Below are 23,265 nucleotides of genomic sequence, written 5' to 3' on the forward strand. Positions count from 1 at the left end.
TATATATATATATATATATATATATATATATATATAAAAGTTTTGTAGAGCTTTAAAAGTTAAAAAAAAAACAGAAGAATTTATATTTTATCCTGGAGGCAACAGCCAGCATTAAAACTGGTTGAGTATCACTTCAGGTTTATGTTGACCTTTTGATTGGTCCCATTACCTCTGTGTCTGGCATAAAGATAAGGAAGGAGATGGAATGGCTTGAGCAAGGGAAAGGAGACCATCATCCCCAGATCATTGAATAAGTGAAGATGAGTAAGGTGTAAGAAGTCTAGAAAGATAGGAGGGAGCCATGTTACAAAGGGCTTTAAAAGCTGAACTTCTCAAGAACAGTTATGGCATATCTTTGATTGGATTTCATGTATTGTTAAACATGAGAACACCTTTATCTCATTGACTATAGACTATCTGAGGGCAGAAATGCTATGTCCTATTTCTTTGCACCCAATTGCACCCCATCTAGTGCTTCCTTAACTCCTGCCCAGATTACCTTATGTTTCCTAACACCAACCTAGTAAAACACAGTTTTTACTCAGTAAATTACTGTCAAATTACTCTCAATTACTATGATTGCTATCAATTTCTATCAATTACTTACTATCAAAGTGCTTTCGACCTGATTATTTTTCTTTTGATCTCATGGTAGAGAACTGGTACGAACTGATGTTAGTCGATCAATAGCTTGCTTTTTGACATGAGCATAGTCTAAATCTCCGATGATACTACTCTTTGGGGATAGCAACTGTTTCGTTGTTGTTTCACCTACAGTGCCAATCCAAGCGCTTGGCACACTCCAGGCACTTAAAACATGTTCAGTGAATTGTAGACATGAATTGGAATTCTGTGATCATGTGTATTAGGATGCAGTCAGAATATATATATATATATATACATATATATACTTTTTATGTAAAATATATGATACTATATCTATATCTATATTTTTTTTCATGGTACTTTCATCTAAATCTCATCACTAAGCTGCCTGAAATAGGCAATATGGCTGCAATATGACTTTCCTTTAACATCCATCGTAAAGGATATGTGTGCATCTTTGGGAAAAGGACAGAGAGTGTATTTTATGGGTTTCTTAATCACTTTTACAGCCAGCAATTGGACAGAATATACAAAGTGCTTCAAACTGTGTAAATGAATTGTGGAGAAGGAAGGAGTGAATTAAAGATTGTAAGTGTTCCAAGTACTGACTCCATTCACAATGGGTGTGGGCAGGCAGGTCGTTTTCATTCCCCTAGCACAAAGACTTATTGCAAAGTAATTATGTTTCTCTCAACATTCCTTATGGAAGCAGAGTAATCAGAGCGCTCGTTGTCAAATGGATAGAAACATGCTACTTAACAATATGATGTTGATGTTTTCCATTTGTTTATACATGACATAAAATGCTGTCTCTGACCAAGTCTACTAATAAAGTAAAAGATAACTAAGGCAGTAACTCAAGTAATTCAAGTGAAGCCACTGCTCTTTGCTGGGATCACACACGCACACATGCACAGAAATAGCAACAGATATACGAAATCTAAATGCAGGCATACTTCAGAGTCAGTTCTAGACCTCTACAATAAAGTGAATATCACATTAAAGTCGATCTTGCATTTTTTTGTCTTCCAGTGCATATAAAATGATGTTTATACTATATTGTATTACTATATATAAATATAGTAATATATATAATACACTATATATCACACTATATATATTGTAGTCTATTGAGTGTGTAATAGTATTATGACTTTTTTAAATATACATGCCTTAATTTTAAAAATTTATTGCAAAAAAATTCTAGATTAAGCTTTTAACTAGTCATAATCCTTTTGCTGGTAGAGCATCTTACCTTGATGATGATGAAAGCTGACTAAGCAGCTATCTCAATTTCTTAAAATAAGACGATGATATTTACCACATCGATTGGCTCTTCCTTTCTCTTGAATACTTAGAAGCTGATTGTACTCATTGGTCTAATTAATTGGTCTAATTTCAAAATCGTTGTGTCTTAGGGATAGGAAGTCCTGAAGAGAGGGAGAGAGAGAGAGTGAGACATCCCGTCAGTGGCGCAGTCAGAACACAGATAACATTTATTGAATGGTTTGTAGTGCTTCCAGAACAATTACAATGGTTACATCAAAAATCACTGATCACAAATCATCAGAACAGATATAGTAATGATGAAAAAGTTTGAAGTATTGCAAGAATTATCAAAATGTGAAACAAAGACTCGATGTAGCTTCATTCCATTAGAAAAATTGCACCCCTAGTCTTGCACAAAGCAGGGTTGCCATAATCCTTCAATTTGTAAAAAATGCAATATCTGCGAAACACAGTAAAGCATAATAAAATAAAGTATGCCTGTGATTATGCAGAAAATAATACAAAGTACTTTTTTGTTGTTCTGAAATTATTAGTTCTGTTGTAGTTTTTGCTTGAATTTGACAATGGATAGTTAGGCCATGAATATACAGGAGAACTAAAATATAATTTAGCAATCTGAGAGGGAATGTTGTGAGTCAAGGATTATGAGTGGAAAGGGAACCCAAGTCAGAAGTCAGGAGTCCTGAGTATTAGTCTGGACTCTCTTTTATCTGAATGACCTTGAACTAATCACAACCCTCTGAAGCTCAGTTTACCCACCTGTGAATTGGGGTATCTGTCCTATCTACCTCATAAAACTAGATTTTTAAGAGAGTAAGGAGATGCATTTTGAGAAGTGGAAAGTAGTATTATCAGTATTTATCAGCACAGCTAAATAAATCTTGGATTTGTGTGGTATGTTGAACTTTAATAAGAACTTTTCGAAACCACATCCATATTTTAAAATCATGCTTAAGACAACAACAACCGAGTGAGGTAGATAAGACCATAGTTATTCTTTTTTGACATGTGAGGAAATCAGGGCACAGAGAAATTGTGACTTGCCTAAGTTCATACAGTAACAATATGACTGGCAGAAGTTTATGATAGAGCCCAGGTATCCTGGCTCTGAAACCCAGACTCTTTTCTTTTATTCTTCTTGTCTTTTTAAGAGAAATAGGTAAACAAATGATCCACATGCATTTAAATTCATTCTACATAAATGGATTGACAGATGATAGAGAGAAAGAGAGAGAGCCAGAAAGACAGATAGACAGACATAGATAGATAGATAGATAGATAGATAGATAGATAGATAGATAGATAGATAGACAGATAGACAGACAGATACATAGATACATAGATAGAAGGAATAACTTCTGCTTGTCAACCCAGTTCCTGTTTAAATTTAGTCAATTCATTAATGTTAGAATTCTCTGCTGAAATGCCCTGTTCCTCCTCAAGGTCTCCATTAGTATAATATGAGGAAAGTACTGCGCTTCACGTTTTTGAGCAGAGATAAATGACTGAGAATCAAAGGATTCCAGAATCTCAGTGTGAAAGGACTGCATAGGATATCTACACTAATCCATGCTCAACCTAGAATCCCCCTTAGATCTCCCATCAATGGCCATCAAGCCTTTGCTCAAAGACTCCCATTAAAGAGATACCAATTGCCTCCCTCGGTTGGCTATTCTTTTTGATGGCTGGCTTCTTTTTATACTGGTGTCAACTATATTTTACTAAATAGTTGAAACCTTGTTGACAATCCTGTCCTTTCAAAAGTGATCCTGTGAGAAGAAAAGTAGTTAGTCTAAGTTGACCTATGAGATTTCAAGCCATGCTAATTTTCAGGCATTACCATTTTTCCTTCTAAATAAACCACAAACCATCTCTCTAATGAAATGTCCTAGGACTTCATCAGGAATTGGACAACATCAATGGCCTATAGTTTTTAAGCTCCATTCCCTTCCTTTTCTTGGAATATTTAATATTCCCCCTGATCCAGGTCTGTAGAAGTCATCCAGGTGGCACAATGAGTAGAGTGTTGGATCTGGAGTCAGAAAGACTTGAGTTCAAACCAAGCCTCAGGCATGGCTGCATTGACCCTTGGCAAGACACTTAATTTCTCTGCCTCAGTAAAATGAAGATAATAATACCTACTCCACAGGGCTCTTGTGAGGATCAAATGGGATAATATTTGTGTAGTGCTCAGGAATATGTCTGGCATATAATTGTCAGTCAATCAATAAACATTAAGTGCCTACTAGTGCTGAATAAATGCTGATTCCCTCTCCACCCACAGGTGCCTCTCCCATTTTCCATAATATTTCAGACATCACTGAAAACACTTCCACAAACTGCGTTTGCCAGTTCATTCTGAATCCTGGTGAACAGTTCACCCAAGTCAAGTGATTTGAGTCCTTCATGACCAATAAGGCCTCTCTGCCCCCTTTCTTATGCTTGAGATCCATCTCCCTATTATCCATTTTTATTCATTCATTTTCAGAAATTCAAAAAATTTTCCTTGGCAGACTAAAGAAGCACAAAATAATAACTTATTAATTTCTTCTTTCTGGTCCTATTATCATCTTGTTCACCCTGAACAGGAATCCCAACTATGCTAGGGAAGATCAAGCTAGAATCCAACCTGGCTAAAACCTATTTCACATTCCCCCATCACCTACACACACAGTATGAACTCTTAGCACTAATAAATACCTAACATTTTAGAAATTCATTTATCATTTTGTTTCCACGACAACCTTGTGACCCAATTTAAAGAATTTCCTAACACTCCAAGAATATAAGTTACAGAGAAGGAGAAGATGTTCCTCACTAGATGTTCCTTATGCCATTGGAATAACGGGTCTAGTATTAAAAACAAACAAACTTTTAATAAACATTTTAAAAGTAGGGGGTTTTTTGTCCTTAACTTTGCTCACAAGCCTCAGCTGCATAAAGAGTAAATTTTTTTGTCTGTTTCTTTAAATTGAACATATTTTTTTTCAATTACATGGAGGAACAATTTTGACAATTGTTTTCTGTCATTTTGTGATTCAGATTCTCTCCCTCCCTTCTTTCTGTGTGGGAGGTGAAGGGATGAAGGGAGGAAGGTAGGATAGGATAGATGGGAGAAAGGAAAGAGGAAGGGAGAGAAAGGTAGTAGTCCCCACCCCAGGCAGAGGGGATATTGACCAGAGCCCTTCAGGGGCTCAAATAAATAATCAGAGAGCAACTTTAGGGTTTAGAATAGCTAGGTTTTATTTTAATTAGAAAGGGAAAGTCTAGGAAAAAACTAGGAGGTAGGAAGAAAGGGAAAAAGGCACCAAGAGATAGATCAGGGTCTCAGGATATAGAAAGCTCCAGGGTGGAGAGCAGAGCTTCCAAGGTTGAAAGAGAGATAAGGCGCCAAACTTTCCCTTTTATACTTTCTCTGACATCTCCCACAAAGGGAGTGGGAAGTGTCAGGGGAATTTGTAGCAGGGATCCCTGGAAGATGTAGTCTTCCAGGGCTTTACATTAAATTCCAAGTGACACATTTCCCTACCTGAGGCATATTAGTCTTTCCAGGTTTTTCTGAACTCCCTGTTCATTATTTCTTATGGCACAATAGTTTTCCATTACAACCATATACCATAGCTTTTTTGCCCATTCCCCAAATGATGGATGCCCCTACAGGATAAAGTATGTATGCTCTGATATAGGTTATAAAAATGCTTTCATGCAATACACATTTCCATATTCCCCATGTCATGACTGAAGAAAGATATCACATAAATAATGGATGTTGTGTACAATCAGATTCTAACAGTTCCTTCTTTGGCTGTGGATAGTGATTTTTGTCATGAATCCTTTGGGGCTATCTTAGAACCTTGTTTTGCTGATAATAGTTTAGTCCTTCAAAACTGATCATTATATAATCTTTCTGTTACCACATACATTGTTCTGATTCTGCTCACTTGCATCCACTCATATAAATCTTTACAGATTTTTCTGAACTCCCTGTCTGTCATTTCATATAGCACAATAGTTTTCCATTACAACCATATGGGGGGCTGCTGGGTGGCTCAGTGGATTGAGAGTCAGGCCCAGAGACGGGAGGTCCTAGGTTCAAACCTACTACTCTTCTGCCTTAGAACCAATACACAGTATTGATTCTAAGATGGAAGGGAAGGGTTTAAAAAAAAAAACCAACCATATGCCACAGCTTATTCATCCATTTCCCCAACTGATGGATACCCCTAGAGGATAAAGTGTTTTTTTAAACTTTTACCTTCCTTCTTAGAATCAATACTGTGTGGTATTGGAGAAGAGTGATAAGGGCCAGGCAATGGGGATTAAGTGACTAGCCCAGGGTCCCAGGGCTAGGAAGTGTCTGAGATTAGATTTGGACCCAAGACCTTCTGTCTCCAGTCCTGACTCTCAATCCACCAAGCCACCAGATGCCCCCAAGGATAAAGTTTAGAACCTAGAATCAAAAAGACCTCAATTCAAATCCTGCCTTAGATACCATCTCCTGTGGGAACCCCAGGCAAATTAATTAATTTTTCTGAGTCTCACTTTCCACTTCTGTAAAGTAAGACTAATAATGACACTGACCCAGGACCAAATGAGATAATGTAAGTAAAACTCTTTATATCTTTAAGAACTAGATAGGCATGAGCTATAATCATTTTTTAGAACTCTGCAATGTTTTAATATTCACCTTTCTTATTTTGCTATTAAAATCTAAATTGACCAATGAATTTCCAATGTATCTAAATCCATATTTTTAAATAACTCCCTTTACATTCCCTTGGTAGAATTGGTGGCATTTTTTTCTCTTTGCTACTTTCATTAGTTAATTTTTTATAATTTTCTATCCCCATTAGACTGACCTCTGACTTCATGGAATCTGACCTACCTTTTCCCTGAAGACTATCACATTTATTTTCTAGAGAATCTAGACTGAAAGAAGGCTGTCAAATTATGACTTCCCTTCCTCTTATTTTCTATCACAAATTCTAGATATAATGCTTGCTTTTCTCTAAGGATCTCATTTCTACTTTAACAATCAGTTTATTCTTCTCACTCAGAATCTGGTGTAGAATAGTAGTTCCCTTCATCACCTTCTCTGTTGACCAATAAAATTTTCATTAAGGCTAGTCAAGAATTCATTAGCTCGTATGCTTTGGGCAGACAGAACACTCTAGCAGATGTTGGGATAATTTAGGTTCCTCTTGCACTCTACATTAGGTTTAGGGTCTATTTCCTGAATTCTTCAAATATTTTTTTCTTTCTATCCAGGTTGTCTTTAGTATACTCCCATAACAATATCACTTATGTTTCTTCCATTGCTTTTTCTCCATTTAAATAGTTTCTGCCCCTTAGCTTCCCCACTGTGGTTATTCGATTTCCTATTGTTAGTATGGTTTTGATACTCAGTACTACGCTACCCTCATCTATTTTAATCTCTCCTGTTCTTTTTTTAATTCTGTATACTCTTCTAAATCAATACTGCCATCATGGATTATGTGCCACACATCTCAGTGATACCGGGGATCAAATGTGTCTCTTTCTATTAGGATCTCCAGTTCACCTTATAAATTGTATATACTTTGTACATTCGTGAATAGATATATAAAGCCAAGACCTTTATTCCTAGTTCTTTTGGAAATATAGTTGGTCTTCTGCAACATATTGGACATTTCCATGATATCTGGAAGTTTATATTGTAAATAACTTCACTCTAAATCCCACAAAGTTCAGATTCATAAAGATAGTGTAGTGAAGATCTTTAACAGCATTTTTGTGTTTTGATACAGAACTTGAAGTTTTCTAGTGTTCTTTGTAGATTGCTTGAAATTATTGATGAGGGAGAGGCTGAAGGGGCAGGGTGGGGATGAGGACCAGCATGATGGAGGAGCAAGAGCCACCCCACAGTCAGCTGTCTCGCCATCACCGGAGTTGCCGAGAATTAGTGGCCTTCATGTTTCAGTAGCCCCAGCCCTCTTGTCTGCTACAGCTGCTTCTTACAGTCCCACAACTTGCCTGAGGGCTACGAGCAGAGCCTCCAGCTGGCTCTCTAGACCTTACCAACCAGCTGGCTGGGGCAATGAATGGAGGATTTAAAGTTGGAGCTTCCCACCCTACCACAGTCCAAAGAAGATGCCAAGGATTGGAACTATCCCATGAGGCAAGAGATGCAGGAAATCTTACCTGGATTGTTTTGGGGCCCATATTCTTCAGCTATGAAAAGCAAGCTACCTGTACCATAGAAACATGGAATAACCCATGTAATATGCATAAGACAAAACATTGAAGCAAACTTTATTAAACCAAACTTTCAACAATTATTTAGCTATTTAATACTGGATATTGCAGATAATCCAGTTGAAAATATAATACATTTTTCCCCATGACTAAAGAATTTAGTGATGGAAGTTTACAAACAGGAGGAAAAGTTCTTGTCCATGGAAATACAGGAATTTCCAGAAGTGCTGCCTTAGTTATTGCATACATTATGGAAACATTTGATATGAAATACAGGGAGTCATTTACATATGTTTAAGAAAGAAGGTTCTGCATTAATCCTAATGCTAGATTTGTCCATCAGCTTCAGGAACATGAAGCCATTTATCTAACAAAATTATCAATACTGATGATGTCACCACTGCAACTGGAAAGATCGTTATCTGTTCAGTCTGATACTATGAATGAAGAGGAAGAGGAATTTGGAAATATTCAAGTTGCAGCTGCACAGAATGGATGATGGGTACCTCAGACCAATATTATAGTGTGTAAATTCCTGTATGTGAAGGGGGAAATATATCAATAATGTAAAATGGCAAAACAAAAGTAGCTTCTTTTCAGTTACAGGTTGTTTCCGAATGTCTTTCTCTGCAACTTGCTAAGCAACATTTTAAGAAGATGATGGACTTCTTGAATAGATGGCACTGATTGTTTTATTCTTTTTTTACACTTAACAGTTTTATCATAAAACAAGATTTTTGAACTTTCAAAGAAGGAAAGGAAAGGAAAGGAGAGGAGAGCAAAAGAAAGGAAAGGAAAGGAAAGGAAAGGAAAGGAAAGGAAAGGAAAGGAAAGGAAAGGAAAGGAAAGGAAAGGAAAGGAAAGGAAAAGGAAAAGGAAAAGGAAAAGGAAAAGGAAAAGGAAAAGGAAAAAAGGGAAAGGGAAAGGGAAGGGAAAAAGGAAGGGAAAGGAAAAAGGAAGGGAAAGGAAAGAAAGGGAACATTTACTGAATCCTTTCTAAGTGCAATGTGCTAAGGAGTATAGTAAAAGATGAAATAAGAAAGACTTGTGATGAAGCAGGTAATGTTATGAGAAGGCAATACTACTAGAACATTTGCCATACTTTAGTTTAAAAACAAAAACAGCAAAAAACATATTTCATGAAAGGTCAGAATGGAATGAATGGGATTATTCTCTATATAACACTGTTTATTTGGGGATTTCTGAGGAATGTGTTGTAATATAGAAAATGGTAAAATGTGACTTGGGAGCCAAAGCTGGACTTACAGGCCAATTTCTTTTCCCTCTGGCACTGGGACCTGCTAGCTATGTAGAGAACAGTGGAGTATTTGTTAGCCTGGACCAGCCTAACCCCTTCTCAATCAGACCCCAGCTATAAATAATTGTCCATGGTATTATAGCTCTTTCCCTCATGCTTGAATAGGAGATAAGTTCTTTCTTTTGACATATATCAAAATGGTATTGAACAGTTTGTCTAAAATGTAATTATGGAAGTCACCTAAGGTTTATTTGGTCTGTCATGTCTTTCTTAGTCAATGATTCTTCTATACAGAAACATTCAGTGTGTTTTCCAATTGATTGTGTCTTGGTGGTTCTAGTATCATTCATATTTTTGTCTCTTTTGTGACTACCCTTTATTTTTCATGGTATAAAAATTTAATCAGAAAGGGATAAAGATTCATGTTTGTGTGTGTGTGTGTGTGTGTGTGTGTATGTGTATGAATTTCCTTTTCAGATGAATGAAAAGTCACTGTACTGGCAAACCTTGAAGTTTGTGAACCTAAGTTACAATGTCAACCTCTTTTGAAAATGATCTTCACACCAATTCAAGAAACAAAAATATCAGGTCAGGGAACATTGGAAACTAATGATTGTTGAAACTTGCTGTCCGAGCTAAAACTTGACTCCAAGGGATATTAATTTTTTTCTGCCATTAAATGAAAAATAGAAGTGATTTTCCTCTGTACCTGATAATAATGATCTCCCAAGATAAAATAAATTAAATTTATATTAAAGCTATTGGCTAAGGGACAGCTTCTTTCTTTGTGAGAATTTTCATATGCTGTATAATAGAACATATAGTGGACTTTAGCTGATGCCAGGAACATCAATAATGCAAATCTATTGAATACAAATGAATGCCTACAAGGCCCGTTTTGGTTATTAATGGTATTAATTATCTGACTGTTCAGTGTTGTTACTGTTGTGTTTGGAGCAATACTTAAAAAAAAGCCAGAGGCAAATCTAAGAAAAACAGCAAAGTTAATAACAGAGATTAATTCTACTATACAAGAAATTCAAGAGAATGTTTACTGGTGAAAATCCCACCTACATTTTAACTCATTAGGAAGATACTCCTCCAGTGAATACATTTTATGAATATGACTTGGTTTCTTTCCCCAACCAAAAGAAATGGTGCTGGTGTATATCCAGAGAGTAACCATTCCTTAATATTTGAAACCAAAAGATTCCTTTTCATACAGAGTCATTATTTAAAAAAGAAGATGTAGCTGTACACCTACCCTCAATAATGAAGATATTGTTCATGAGCAGTCCTTTGATGACCTTAGAATTGCTTTGAAATTCATCCTGTTCAGACATCTCTTCAAGGGCTCATTGGCTACTTGGTAATAGCAGCATAGAAAATGGAGATTGTATGCATGGCCTGAACTGATCCTCTGTGGATATATCTTTTGTTATGAAAAAAAATAAATAAAATAGCTTTACAGAGGAGTGGAATAAAGTGAAGGAGGCCTGTCAAAATCTTCCCCACACTCTCTTCCAGTATTTGATTCTAGAAATTGATGTTAAACTCTTGTGGCAGGTGACATATGGGGTATCATCCCATCTGGTTGGCCAGGTTTAATGCCATCATGGCAGGTAAAGCTATCATTTATAATCAAGTTGACTACAGCTGCCAGCGGATGCTGTGTTTCTGTGCCACTCATGCCAGCTGTAGCAGTTTTCACTGGGTTTAAAATTGAACTCCTTTCTGTCAGAATCTTCCCCTCAGGGCTGTTTGCCACAGGAAACCTAACCAGGAGTTCAGGACTCCAAGAAACATACTTGTGAAGATCCCCAGATTGCACAACCTTCTCTCCCCCAAACAAGAACACAACCCATCAAGGAAAGGAAATGTAGATTATACATCACATGTCTCTCTATTCTAATAGAAACATTTTTGGAGCTTCTGATCTGCCCCATTAAAATCAATGTAACATAGAATTGTAGATTTGGAAGAGCTAATAGAGTTCATGGAGCCTAACCTGCTCAGTTTAAAGAAACAGGAATATAGAGGTCAACTAACTTACTCAGAGTCATCAAAATAGGAAGAGCCAGGACATGAATTCATACACTGACCCTCTGGTCTAATGTTCTTTCCATTTATAAAACACTTTCTCCATAATGACTCTGTGATGTTGGTTATATAATGATACCAGTTTTAAGGATAAGAAAAATAAGGCTCAGTAAGATGGAGTGATTTGACCATGAACAGACAGCCATGAAGTATCAGAGCTTGGATGCAAATGGCTCTTGACTCCAGTGCTAGCATCTCTCCTCCAGAACACTGAAATTTCTTTAGACAACGAGCTTCTCACGGCTACCTCAGCAGAGATGGGGTGACTGGCAGAGATGTGTTAACTATGCTGAAGCTTAACTTTTCCACTAAAAGTCTAACCTCACCATTGGATAGGGAAAGGGAAAGGAAAGGAATGAGCATTTATATTGCATTTACTCCATTCTTGGTACCATAACAACCATTATCTCATTTGATCCCCACGACTATCATGGGAGCTGCTTTTATCCTCATTTTATAATCAAGGAAATTGGGACTGAGCTTAAGTGACTTCTCCAGGGTCCCATAGCTAGAACATATCTGATGATAGATTTGGACTTGGATCTTTCTGACTCCAGGTCAGCACTCTATTCCATTTTGCTACAAACTACCTCAAATAATATCAGAGGTATCAAGAAGTGATGATAATATGTGGATTCCATAGTGAAAACATGCTAGCCCTGTTGTCACTTAAAAGTATCACTCTAAAACCAGGGAGTCTTATTTTAAGTCATAGACTTTGTCCAGAGTCTGTTGAAGCTTATGAACCCTTTCTCAAAATAGTATTTGTTGCCTATATTTATAATTAAAGTAAATGCTCCATTTTAGCTAGAAATTAGTGAAAACAATGATGTATTCTTTTCCTTATCCAAATTCATGGTCTCCCTGAAATCTACTAATAGGCTAGTCTATTGACTCCATGTTAAGATTCTTAAGAAGAGAATTTAGTTTCATAGATCTCAAAGGCCAAAGACTGAATCTTTCAGTTAAGCTTTGTTGCAGTTTATTTGCCTTTAAACTATTTCCTTTTTTATTTCATAATCTCAGTTTGGAAAACATAAAAAAAGTCTCACTTTAACCAAAAAGCTTGGCTCCCAGGTGAACATCTCAGTGTAAGGATAATAGAGACAGACGGGAGATGATCTGTCTTTCACAAGTCAGGATCCAGGTAGGGTACAATGAGAATTTTACATTATTATGCATTGTGGAGCTACTTTCGTCTTGTGAAAGATTGGGGGTCGTTCCTAATGTGACAGTATCCCTGGATTCACAGAGCTGCATTATTTCATGTTTACTCTCATCTAAGCATTTGGGGCCATAGAAATGAGTTTTAAAGTTGCTTGTTCTGTTAAACATGTGCCATAAAGTTAATGGGCTGCAAAATTCTTCAGATTATGACTAAAAAAGCTCATCAGAATTCACCAGTGATTTGTTTTATATTGTCTCCGCAGTCATAAAGCAAGTTAGAAGCAAAAAAGCTACCACATGTAAGAGTCAAATAAAGTCACACATGCCCTGTAGAATAGGGCCTTTTCGCATTTTCATGGTGATGTGGGGAATTCACTCCGTCTCAGTTTCTCGATTTGCAAAGATATCCAGTTTATTGCCAATTGTGCCATTTCGTTTCTCTGTGACTTGACAGGTTCTCTGGGGCAAAAAGATTTGTATCCAGTTCTCCAAGTACAACACCCAAAAAAGACTTCAAGAGATGATTTGGAAGAACTGTTCTTTTTTGTCTTTTCCTTTTATTGTTATTTTCAGTTTGTCTACAAGGAGTAAAGTGCTGTGTCACCATTCTTAAATGAGTCTGGCTCCTTGGTTTTAGCACCAAGCCATTCAAAAACATGCATTTGGGTTGAATATGCCCCTTTCCCCCCTTCCAATGGCAACATTTGCAGAAATGTAGATAACAAAATAAGAAAGTCCTGTTCCAAGAAAGATATAACAATGGTTTGACAACCTGTAATGAAACATTGTCTTTTCAGGACGAGTCTGCTTCAGCTGACAAACAATATAAACAAGAGGCGGCCCAGGTCACTTATTCAACATCAGCTGTTTCTAGCACACAGGAGGTGTTGTATATCAATGGAAACGGGACCTACAGTTACCATAGTTACAGAGGGTTAGGAGGAGGACTGCTAAATCTGAATGATGCTTCTAGTAGTGGTGAGTTTTTATTACAGATTGTGTATGTTATGTCCAGTTGGGGGTGGTACCTGTTCGAAATTGGAGAGAGAAGAGAGAATGTACAGATGTCTCCTAATACATATTCCTTTAAATGTGCTGTTTTTCTTGCTAGTCTTCAAAATGGCAAAATTATTACATAGTTGTAGGATTACACATAATTCTCACAACGAACCCCATAAAATTTGACCAAGAAGGTAAAAAATGATTTTTTCTAGTAGTAGAAACTTCTGCTGCTCAATATCACTGTAAGAAAACAGTAATATTAAAATATGGATTTCTAAAAATAAAAGAATCAAAGTGATTCCTGACTTTGGAGAATCAAAGCACAGAAATGTTAAATAACTTATCCAAGGACACAAAAGCAGAAGAATAGATGATAAAATATAAGAGCATAAGAAGTATTGCATCACATCAGACCAATAGAAAATCCAAGTAAGATTTTGTCTCTGACCATGAAACCTAGAGATATTTACGAAGCAAGCTTGGTAGTTACTTTCCTTAGCACCAGATGGTTAGGGACTACCTGAACCTCACAATTTTCCCATAATTTACCACTAAAGGATTTTTGAATTTCTCTAAACCTTTTTTGAATCTGTTTTCATCTTCTGACTGTACAACTTTTTAGGGTACTGAATCCTGAAGTTAGCTACAAACTATAAAAGTAGGCTTTCTTTCACTTGTCTTTTATTTTAATTCCTTTGAGTTCCAAAGGTTGTCTCTATAGTTCTGTTATTTTGAGACTTAGTAAATATGTGTCATTTTACTCCCTCTAGTAAACCAGCAGCAAATTCAAGGTCTTCTGCTTTCCATTCCTACTGGTTATTCTCCTTAGCTTTGCTTTAAAATTTGCCAAAGACCTCCTAGCTTACTACACGTTTATAAATTGCTTTGTATTTTTTAGCCCAAATCTTTCTCCTGCTCTTCATGTTATTTCCTCCCCAGAACATAAACAAGGATGCTGAAGGGGGAAAAACAGTGTGAAACCTGAATATGCATTGGTAATCTACTATAAAGATAAAAGGATTTAGAGGGGGACCTGAGAGGCCAGCTAGTTGATTTTATAGATGAGAAAATGGAGTCCTCCTTAGAGTGGCTTTCCCAAGCTCACAAATGTAGTGACAAACTTTACCATAGAAGCAATTTCTCATTATGGTATGTTGTGCTAACAGCATGTGATACTGTGATGATATGTCTTAAAAGACCAAAAGGAGCCTCATATTAAAAAAATTTCTCTTATGTATCATTAAATTCCTTCCTAAAATATTGATCTGCTGCATGTTTGCTTGACTTGGGTCAATGTTGCTTTACATGGCAGCTGTGTGATTTAGGTCAGTATAACTAATTCAAAGGTGAGGGATTTGAGGCAGAGAAATGAAGGAGACTCAACAAATCTAGAGCAGAGCCAAGGTTATAATTCACATCCTGTCTTAGCCTCAGACCAGTAAGCCTCACTTCTTCAAAGTCTTAGGCAAAAAGAAATTTTATGCATTAAAAAATGAATTCTTTCACAATTCATCCTCTGTTTATAGAAATCTTGAGAGAAGAGGAGATGATGGCAACAGAATCTCTCTGTTATTGCAGATCACTCAATTAACAATATTACATGTAAAGTTGTATACTAGGACTTGGGATTCTTTGTTATTATTATTTTTATTGTAAAAGGAGGTTTGAGTGCTCTGTGGGTATCTTTTCCTGCCTAGGCTATTGAAAACATAATGGGGCCATTAATTTTTTTAAATCTTTTTATATATTCATTCTTAACCATCATACAATAAAACAATAGCTTTAGCTAAAAAGATGACTTAGAAATAAAATTAACATTTTCAGGGTAATCTGATAATTTATATTAACTTTTTAAATTTTAGAACCAATAGAGGCTAACATAGGCCACACTATATTTCTTTAAGTTTAATATGTATAAAGTCTGATTTAGGTTCCATAGGAAATGGCTTGTGATTAAATACTGAGGATGTCGTATAGATTGCTAGTGATTCTATGATAAGACTAACTTTATCATTTTAAATAATCATCTAGCATGAGATTTTTGATGGATTCGTGAGTAGTTAAACTTATTAAGTAGTGAACAAATCATTATCAAAAAACTTTTCTTTATCATTCACTTACATGTTTGTGATGTAGTTGTAGGCAACGTGGTGTATATATTCATATGGCAGCCCCAAAATCTACTGTCACTTAAAATCTATCAGGTTATTCTACAGGAAATGAAGACTCCTATAACTCTTATATTGCATTTCTATTTAAAAGTTCAAGTTTCAAGTTCCAAAGAGCAATTTTGTGTTCATTAATAGAGTATAGACTATATTGAAAACAAATTGCTATTTTCTTTTAAAGATTTCTTTATTATTAAAATAACAAATAACATTGACAATCCTATTATCATGCAATTGGGGTCTATTGGTCTGTTTTCCCATATAGTTGGAGAAATAATAAAACATTATTAATGTTAAGTGACTAAAAAATTGTTTCCTTTTCATGATGACAGAAATGTGCTTCTGAGTATCATTCAGCAGAGATTATATGGGAAAGTTTTGTGTCTCTGGCCCACATTAAGAACTAAAGAGGAGGGGGCAGCTGGGTAGCTCAGTGGATTGAGAACCAGGCCTAGAGACAGAAGGTCCTAGGTTCAAATCTGACCTCAGACACTTCCCAGCTATGCGACCCTGGGCAAGTCACTTGACCCCCATTGCCTACCCTTACCATTCTTCTGTCTTGGAGCCAATACACAGTATTGACTCCAAGATGGAAGGTAAGGGTTTAAAAAAAAAAGAACTAAATAGTCTCTCTAATGGTAGGTAGGATTATTAAATTTTTGTCCAGACTAATCCCTCTCTGGTTCAAAATAGTAGTGCCTTAGGAACACGAGGAAAAGAAAGGAGCTTATTTGGAAACAAATTGAGACTCAGAAGTTTGTTTAGCTTGTCAGATTTCGAGTCTTCTTTTTTTCCCAATATTATACCTGTTTTTTTGTGCAGCAATTTAGACCAAGCATAATATATTGATACTCTAACCAATACAAGACTGACTAAAAGCTAAGGATGTTTTTTTTATCATCTATAATTTTTGAATTCTCTGGTACATAATTTACGGAATTTTATATATGAAAATTTTAGCAAGAGTGATCATTTTTTTAAATATAGGGGAAACTATAACAATGGCAAAGTAAATCTATCCCAGGAATAGCACAAACACATGTATAATGAAGAAACAACTTCTTGTTGTTGTTTTAATGAATTCTATTTACCGGCTAAAGGACAATATAGCCTTGGATCACAACATAGGATGGGATACACTGTCTCGATAGCAGTCTCTATATTAGAGACAAGAAAGAAACAGATAATGTCAAGGTCCCTAAACTAGTTCAGCTAACATCTTATGGGAAGGAGGAACTATATTCATACATATGAGTCATAATCAGTATAAAAGGGTCTTAGATAGAGCCTAGTCTTATATAAGAAGGCAGAATCGCTGGATTCAGCTGATTGCTAAAAACTCAGCCTGATCTGTAGTCAGTTCCTGAAGTGATAAAAAGCTGGGCACTTAAAACATATTGACAACTGAGATACTAGCATGAAGTAAACTAAATGTATGTTCTCGGTCATAAACTAGATGAAAGAAGGAAGGCAAGAATCTGGACCATTAACTGGGACTAATAAGTCAGTTCAAGATTTGGGGTGGGAGCAGTATTGAAACACATATAAGGTTTATTACAAAGGTTCTTAGTTCTTTTGGAGGATATATTAGACCCCTTTAACAATCTGGTAAAGGCTACGGAGTTCTCGGAAACATTGTTTTTAGATGCATAAAATAAAATAAAATATATTTCAAAGATCTCAAAGAAATTTCATTACATTGAAAAAGATGCATTTTTCTCCATCCAAGTTTACAGATTCTTTGAAATTGTTCCCAGTATATATGAAGCTCTAATTCACACTAGAAGGAGAGCAAGGGACCAGATAGAAGCAAATGGCTAAAAACCGAGGCTACAAGCCCCACAGAATGAGATGTGGACCTTCCCCTATAATTTCAGAAGCTATACCCCCCAAGATTATATTCTTCTTATGCCATCACCCAACTTTTACCTGCACTCTAAGTGATTTCCATGTTAGGTCAAAAGAAAAAGAAATTTACCTTGCAATCCACCAAAAAGGTAGATAGAAATTTCTAAAATTATTTAATTTTTATGTGTGTTTAAAATTTTAATCTTCTGGATTAAAAATAAATTGGATAAATATGAAGATTAATTCTAATATAGTAATAACAAGTAGCACTTATTAATAATAATCTATAATCATAATGGTAATAATATACAATAGTAATATAGTAATAATAATATAGACCTTAAGATTAATATATGAAAAGTAGGGACTAGGGAGTTAGTTTGGGAGTCAGGAACACCCAGGCTCAGATTTTAGCCCTGCCAGGTACTAGTTCTCTTATACTGGGCAAGTCACTTAACCTCACTTAGAACATGAGTTTAAAAGCAGTTATTGTTATTAACTGATAGTGTTTTATCCCTGGGAGCTCCCTATACAGATTAAAACAAAAAATATTAACATGAGAGAACCATTATTTAAATATGAAAGAACATACTCTCTGAATTTTTCATTCCAACAGTTATAAACAAAATTAATTAAGAATATCTTGACAATGTTTTGATAAGTAAAATATGTTTATATTTGGGTTTAATGAACAAAATTGTTACTCTGAAATTTCTATGAGCCAGGCAAAATTAAACTCACGAGGGAAGGTAGTATAGTATGATTTTTCCAACAATATTCCTAAGGGAATATAAATTTAAAAATCCTTAAAGCATCTAGGCTTCACACTCCAGATATGAAGATGAAAAATGGCAGTGTTCAGGGAAACCTAGGTGGTTTAGTGAGTTGAGAACTATGCCTAGAGATGCATGGTCTTATGTTCATATCTGACCTCAAACACTTTCTAACTGTGTGACCCTAGGCAAGTCCCTTAACCCCTTACTGCTCTTCTGCCTTGGGACCTTGGGATCAATGTACAGTATTGATTCTAAGAGGGAAGGTAAGGGTTTGGGGTTTTTTGTTTTTTAATGGCAATGTTTGCCCAAAAAGAGCATCTAATCTAGTGAGCAAGATAAGTTCAGTACGCCAAAACTGGAATTAGGAGATATGATTTTGAACCATAGCTTAACCACTAGTTGATTGGCCAAAAAAGTCACAGTGTTTAGGAATCTTGTTTCTTTGTCTGTAAATTGGGGATAATATTACTTATATTACTTTCTCCATAGGGTGACTATAAGAATGTATAATTCCACCTCAAAAATACTTGTACTGGCACTTATGAATTTCTCTCCTCAACCCAGGAGGGTAGCTAATACTGCCACTCTTAAGTTCTAGGGAAAGAGTGTGTGTCTGTACTCCCAAAATTATAGCTCATGTGCCCCCACTACTGTGCTTCCCCTTAATAGTAAGCCAAGGCATTTACAAAATAAAATGGCATGCATAATTGGAAGAGGAAGAGATTACTTCTAGCTGTAGAGATCAGAGACGGTTAAATATAAAGGAGAAACCTGAACTGACAATTGAAGAAAGAAGATTTCTATAGATGGAAATGGAAAGAAAGGCCCTACATTAAGGTACAAGAGTTGGAGAGAAAAAGAAATGAGGAAAGTGAAAAGTAGTTCAGTTTAGAGAAATATACAGTGCATAAAATAAAGTAATATCTAATAAGATAGAATAGGTAGGCTAAAGCTAGATTGTGAATAGTCTTGATTGTCAGGCTAAAGAGTTTACATTTTATTCTGTAAGTGAAAGAAATGCTGAAGAGTTTTGAGCAGAAAATAGCAGACTTGGGCTTTAGGAAAAGTTATTTTTAAAGTTTAACGAAGGATGGATTAGAAAAAGGAGAAGCTGGAGGCAAATAGACAAGTTATGAGCCTATTACTCAAGCCAAGATATGATGAGTGCCTGAAATGAACTGGAATGGTAGTAGTAGGAGTGGAAAGAAGGGGATGGATATGAGAGATACTATTGAGATGGAAGTGACTTATGAGAGATTTATTCAAATTATGCAAATGTTTGACATGAAAATAAGCAACCATTTCTCTGTTATTCTAAGGGCTTTGATACTAAGCCCTTGGAGACACTTCTGTTGTTGATTTCCTTTAGACTTTCAGAAGAAGTTTGAGATCTCATTGTTAATGTGTATTCTGTCACTTGAATCTAAACCATATGCATGAGTTAGTTGTGTCAAAAGTCCTTCTCTGTAGAGTCTAATTGGATTCAACATACAGCCTGTGTCATCTATGTCCTCAAGGAGCTCACACAGAGACCAGATACCAGCAACCGGAATTACCGTTAGCTATGAGATAGAACAATGATTCACCAAGCCTTTACTCTTCCCTATGCCATGCACAGTATCAAGCCCTGAGAGTGCAAAGATAAAAAACAAAGTAGTCCTCGCCCTAAAGGAATTCTATTAGAGGAAGCAATTTATATATTTATATTTATGTATTTTGTAGGTTTGTATATATGCATGTTTTAGATTTTATATAGTTTCTATAACATAAAACATATTATATTACCATATTTTATATTATTCAAACTATACAACATCATCTTATATGTTTATGTAAGTATATAACATGTTATATAATTATCCTAATGTATTGATTATAGTAATATTTCTTATATTATGTATTATATATCATATGATATATACAATGTTATATACTATGTACATCTGTGTGTGTGTGTATATATATATATATATACACATACAAATGTATATAATTCTTCCTCTTGTGGAATATGGATTCCTTTAGAGCGGGGGCTGTTTTATTTTTGTCCAGTGTGTGTGTGTGTGTGTGATTTTGGTATGATCTTATGTATGTAAATGCAAAGTAATAGAGAGTACACTAGCAGCCGGTTCAAGAAAGATCTCCTGGTAGCAGCTAGGTGTCTCAGTGGACAGATGGAAGATGGGAGGTCCTAGGATTCAGACTCTTCCTAGCCGTGTGACCCTGGGCAAATCACTGAACCCCCATCGCCTAGCCCTTTCCATTCTTCTACTTTGGAATCAATACATAGTATTGATTCTAAGATGGAAGGTAAGGGGGAAGGAAGGAAGGAAGGAAGGAAGGAAGGGACAGAGGAAGAGAAGAAGAAAGAGAGGGAGGGATGAAGGGAGGGAGGGAGGGAAGAAGGAAGGAAAAAGAAAGATTTCCTTTAGGAGGTAGAATGTAAACTGAGCTTTAAGGGTAGCTAGGCAGAGGTGAAGAAGGGCATTCCAGAGATGAAAATCTCAGCTTGTGCAATGTCATGAATCGGGATGTGGATTATATACATAAGGCAGAATTCTTGAGAGACCTTGAACACATTTAAATAGTAAAGGGACAGTTGATAGAAATGAAGTAATCTTGAAGTTTGGTTTTGTTTCAGGCATTCAGTAAAACAAGAGTATTAAGAAGAGAGAAACATGTCTTGGGAGTAACACTGAAAGTTAAGAAATGTGTACATTCTGATCAGAAGTGCATTTAGCTCCAGAGCCCTGTAGGAGAGCAATACTGGTGGGTGCACCTTGGGCACAAGTTGGAGTGAGCTTGCTGGCTCAATGAGAGGATGCCTGGTTTTGCCTGCTCAGGATCTACAGCTCTCAGCAGCTAGTGCTATTAATATGTTGGGAAGGACATTATTGTCTCTATCCCCCACCCCATCTTTACCCTATATACAAACTGAAATTAACTGCTGGCCTACAAAAATCATGATTGTAACTGTTATGAACTAGAAGATAGCAAGGAATTGGCCCCTTTGCTCTGGGCAATTCCCCAAATCTACAAACTGTAAATTGAGAGGATTTATATGATAGGAGTAACTGGTAATCAGTGAAGATTATATGCATTATCTACCCTAAAATGGATTTAATCATATTTGTGAATGTGTCAGAATCACCTAAATCAAGTACTTGCCAAAAAAATTACGAAGTATTTTATAACATTTCGAAAATATGTCTTTACAAGACATGGTATCTATAATCATTTATTTTCTCACCATATCTAACAAATTCTACTCTCTATTTTGACTAAGTTCATTTCTGATGGGTTTCTTCTGAATAATGGATTTACTATGACTGTTTAGAGTAGAATTTGAGGGGAGCTAGCACTCCCAGAAATAATCACTCTAATGAGCAGACAGGAGACTAGATAAGATGTTTGCAGAAAAATGCAGCTTTAGTTGGAGAAAATAGCAGGGAAGGGACGGGGAGGGGGAGAGGAAGGGAAAGAAAAGGGATTCTGCCTACACAAGCTGCTTGCTGGGGAGAGGAGGGGGAAATGCCCTCTCTCCTTCTATGTATAATCACAGACTTTTATAATAATCTTGGTGCAAAATTCCCCTCCTTCCCACAGTGGGAGGGGAGGGGAACGCTGTGACGTTTTAAATCTTGAACATGTGATTTTCAACATTATATACCCCAAAAGACCCCCATGATCAAAAACCTATGACTATCATGTGATTTTCAGCCTGGGACAGTAAAGATACATTTGAAATTCCCTATTCCATCCTCCTTCAGTTTATCCTGCTCCTCCTTCTAGAGCTAGCATCTTTCCCAGGCTACAGATAAACTCTTCTCAGTTTTTGAAAACAGGTCAGGAAAACTAAAAATTTTATGTGGTGGGTGGGCAGTTTCATTCTAAGGAATATTAATACTAAAGGATCTTGAAAATTGGGGTTACAAGGCAAATATTACTCTGAGAATTACACACGGAATCTCATCCCCCACAGCTGCCTTCTGCCTTAAACTAATCCCATCAGAATTCTTATTTCTAATTTTATTTTTTCATATTCAGGCTAGCCTGGACCCCATGCCTTTTTTGAAATTTCTCCCTCTTGAGTGAACTTTTGCATAGTACCTTTAAGATGCCTGTGCACGTAAGGTTTAAGTATTGGTAATGAATTATAATTGTCCTTCTAACAATAACAAAGCAAATACAATATAACAAGCCAATACTGTAAAAGGTTGTAAAGGTTCCTTGCAAGGCAACTATGAATTCTTAGGCTCTAAACAAACTGGGGCATTTCAAAATGTATCATTAATGTATAAGTTAAAACATTAATTTAATTTAAAAGTTCTTATAATAGAAATGCAGAAGAAAAACATGATTGATCAAATGGTTCAATGGGGATTTTGACTTTAAATGATCACTCTAATGCAGATATGAATAATATGGAAAAAGGTTTTGAATAATGATATATGTATAACCCAATGGAATTGCTTGTCAGCTCCAGGAGTGGGGAAGAAGAGGGGTGAGAAAAATCATGAATCATGTAGCCATGGAAAAATATTCTTAATTAATTATAAATAAATAAAATAAAAAATATTCTACCTTTTAAGAAGGTCTTATACATAGTTTATAGTTTTTAAAATAAAAAGAAATCAGAATTGCAAACCTCAAAACCTGTGATGTGATGGTGAAAAGAGGCCTAGAGTAATTCTAATGGAATAGCTAGCAAGGAATATTAGTAATTATGGGGAAACCATAGTAATGGCCTGTTATTCATGGAATCATGGTGAAATAGAACAGCAATTAATTTGGTGATTAAATAATTGAACTCAAG

The 23,265-nt window shown here is 36.0% G+C and overlaps 1 protein-coding gene and 1 pseudogene across 6 annotated transcripts in view; both read left to right on the forward strand.

Annotated features, from left to right (window-relative positions):
• NOL4 (nucleolar protein 4) overlaps positions 1-23,265 on the forward strand; it is a 436,338-nt gene that overhangs the window by 397,604 nt on the left and 15,469 nt on the right. For all 6 annotated transcript variants that reach the window (XM_044658027.1, XM_044658025.1, XM_044658028.1 and 3 more), the window contains one exon: positions 13,453-13,633. In XM_044658027.1, the coding sequence (XP_044513962.1) occupies positions 13,453-13,633 (181 nt within the window). The remainder of the gene's footprint in view (positions 1-13,452; positions 13,634-23,265) is intronic.
• On the forward strand, positions 7,977-8,629 carry LOC123231727 (annotated as a pseudogene).

This window comes from Gracilinanus agilis, chromosome 1, assembly GCF_016433145.1.
Source record: "Gracilinanus agilis isolate LMUSP501 chromosome 1, AgileGrace, whole genome shotgun sequence".
Lineage (NCBI taxonomy): Eukaryota > Metazoa > Chordata > Mammalia > Didelphimorphia > Didelphidae > Gracilinanus > Gracilinanus agilis.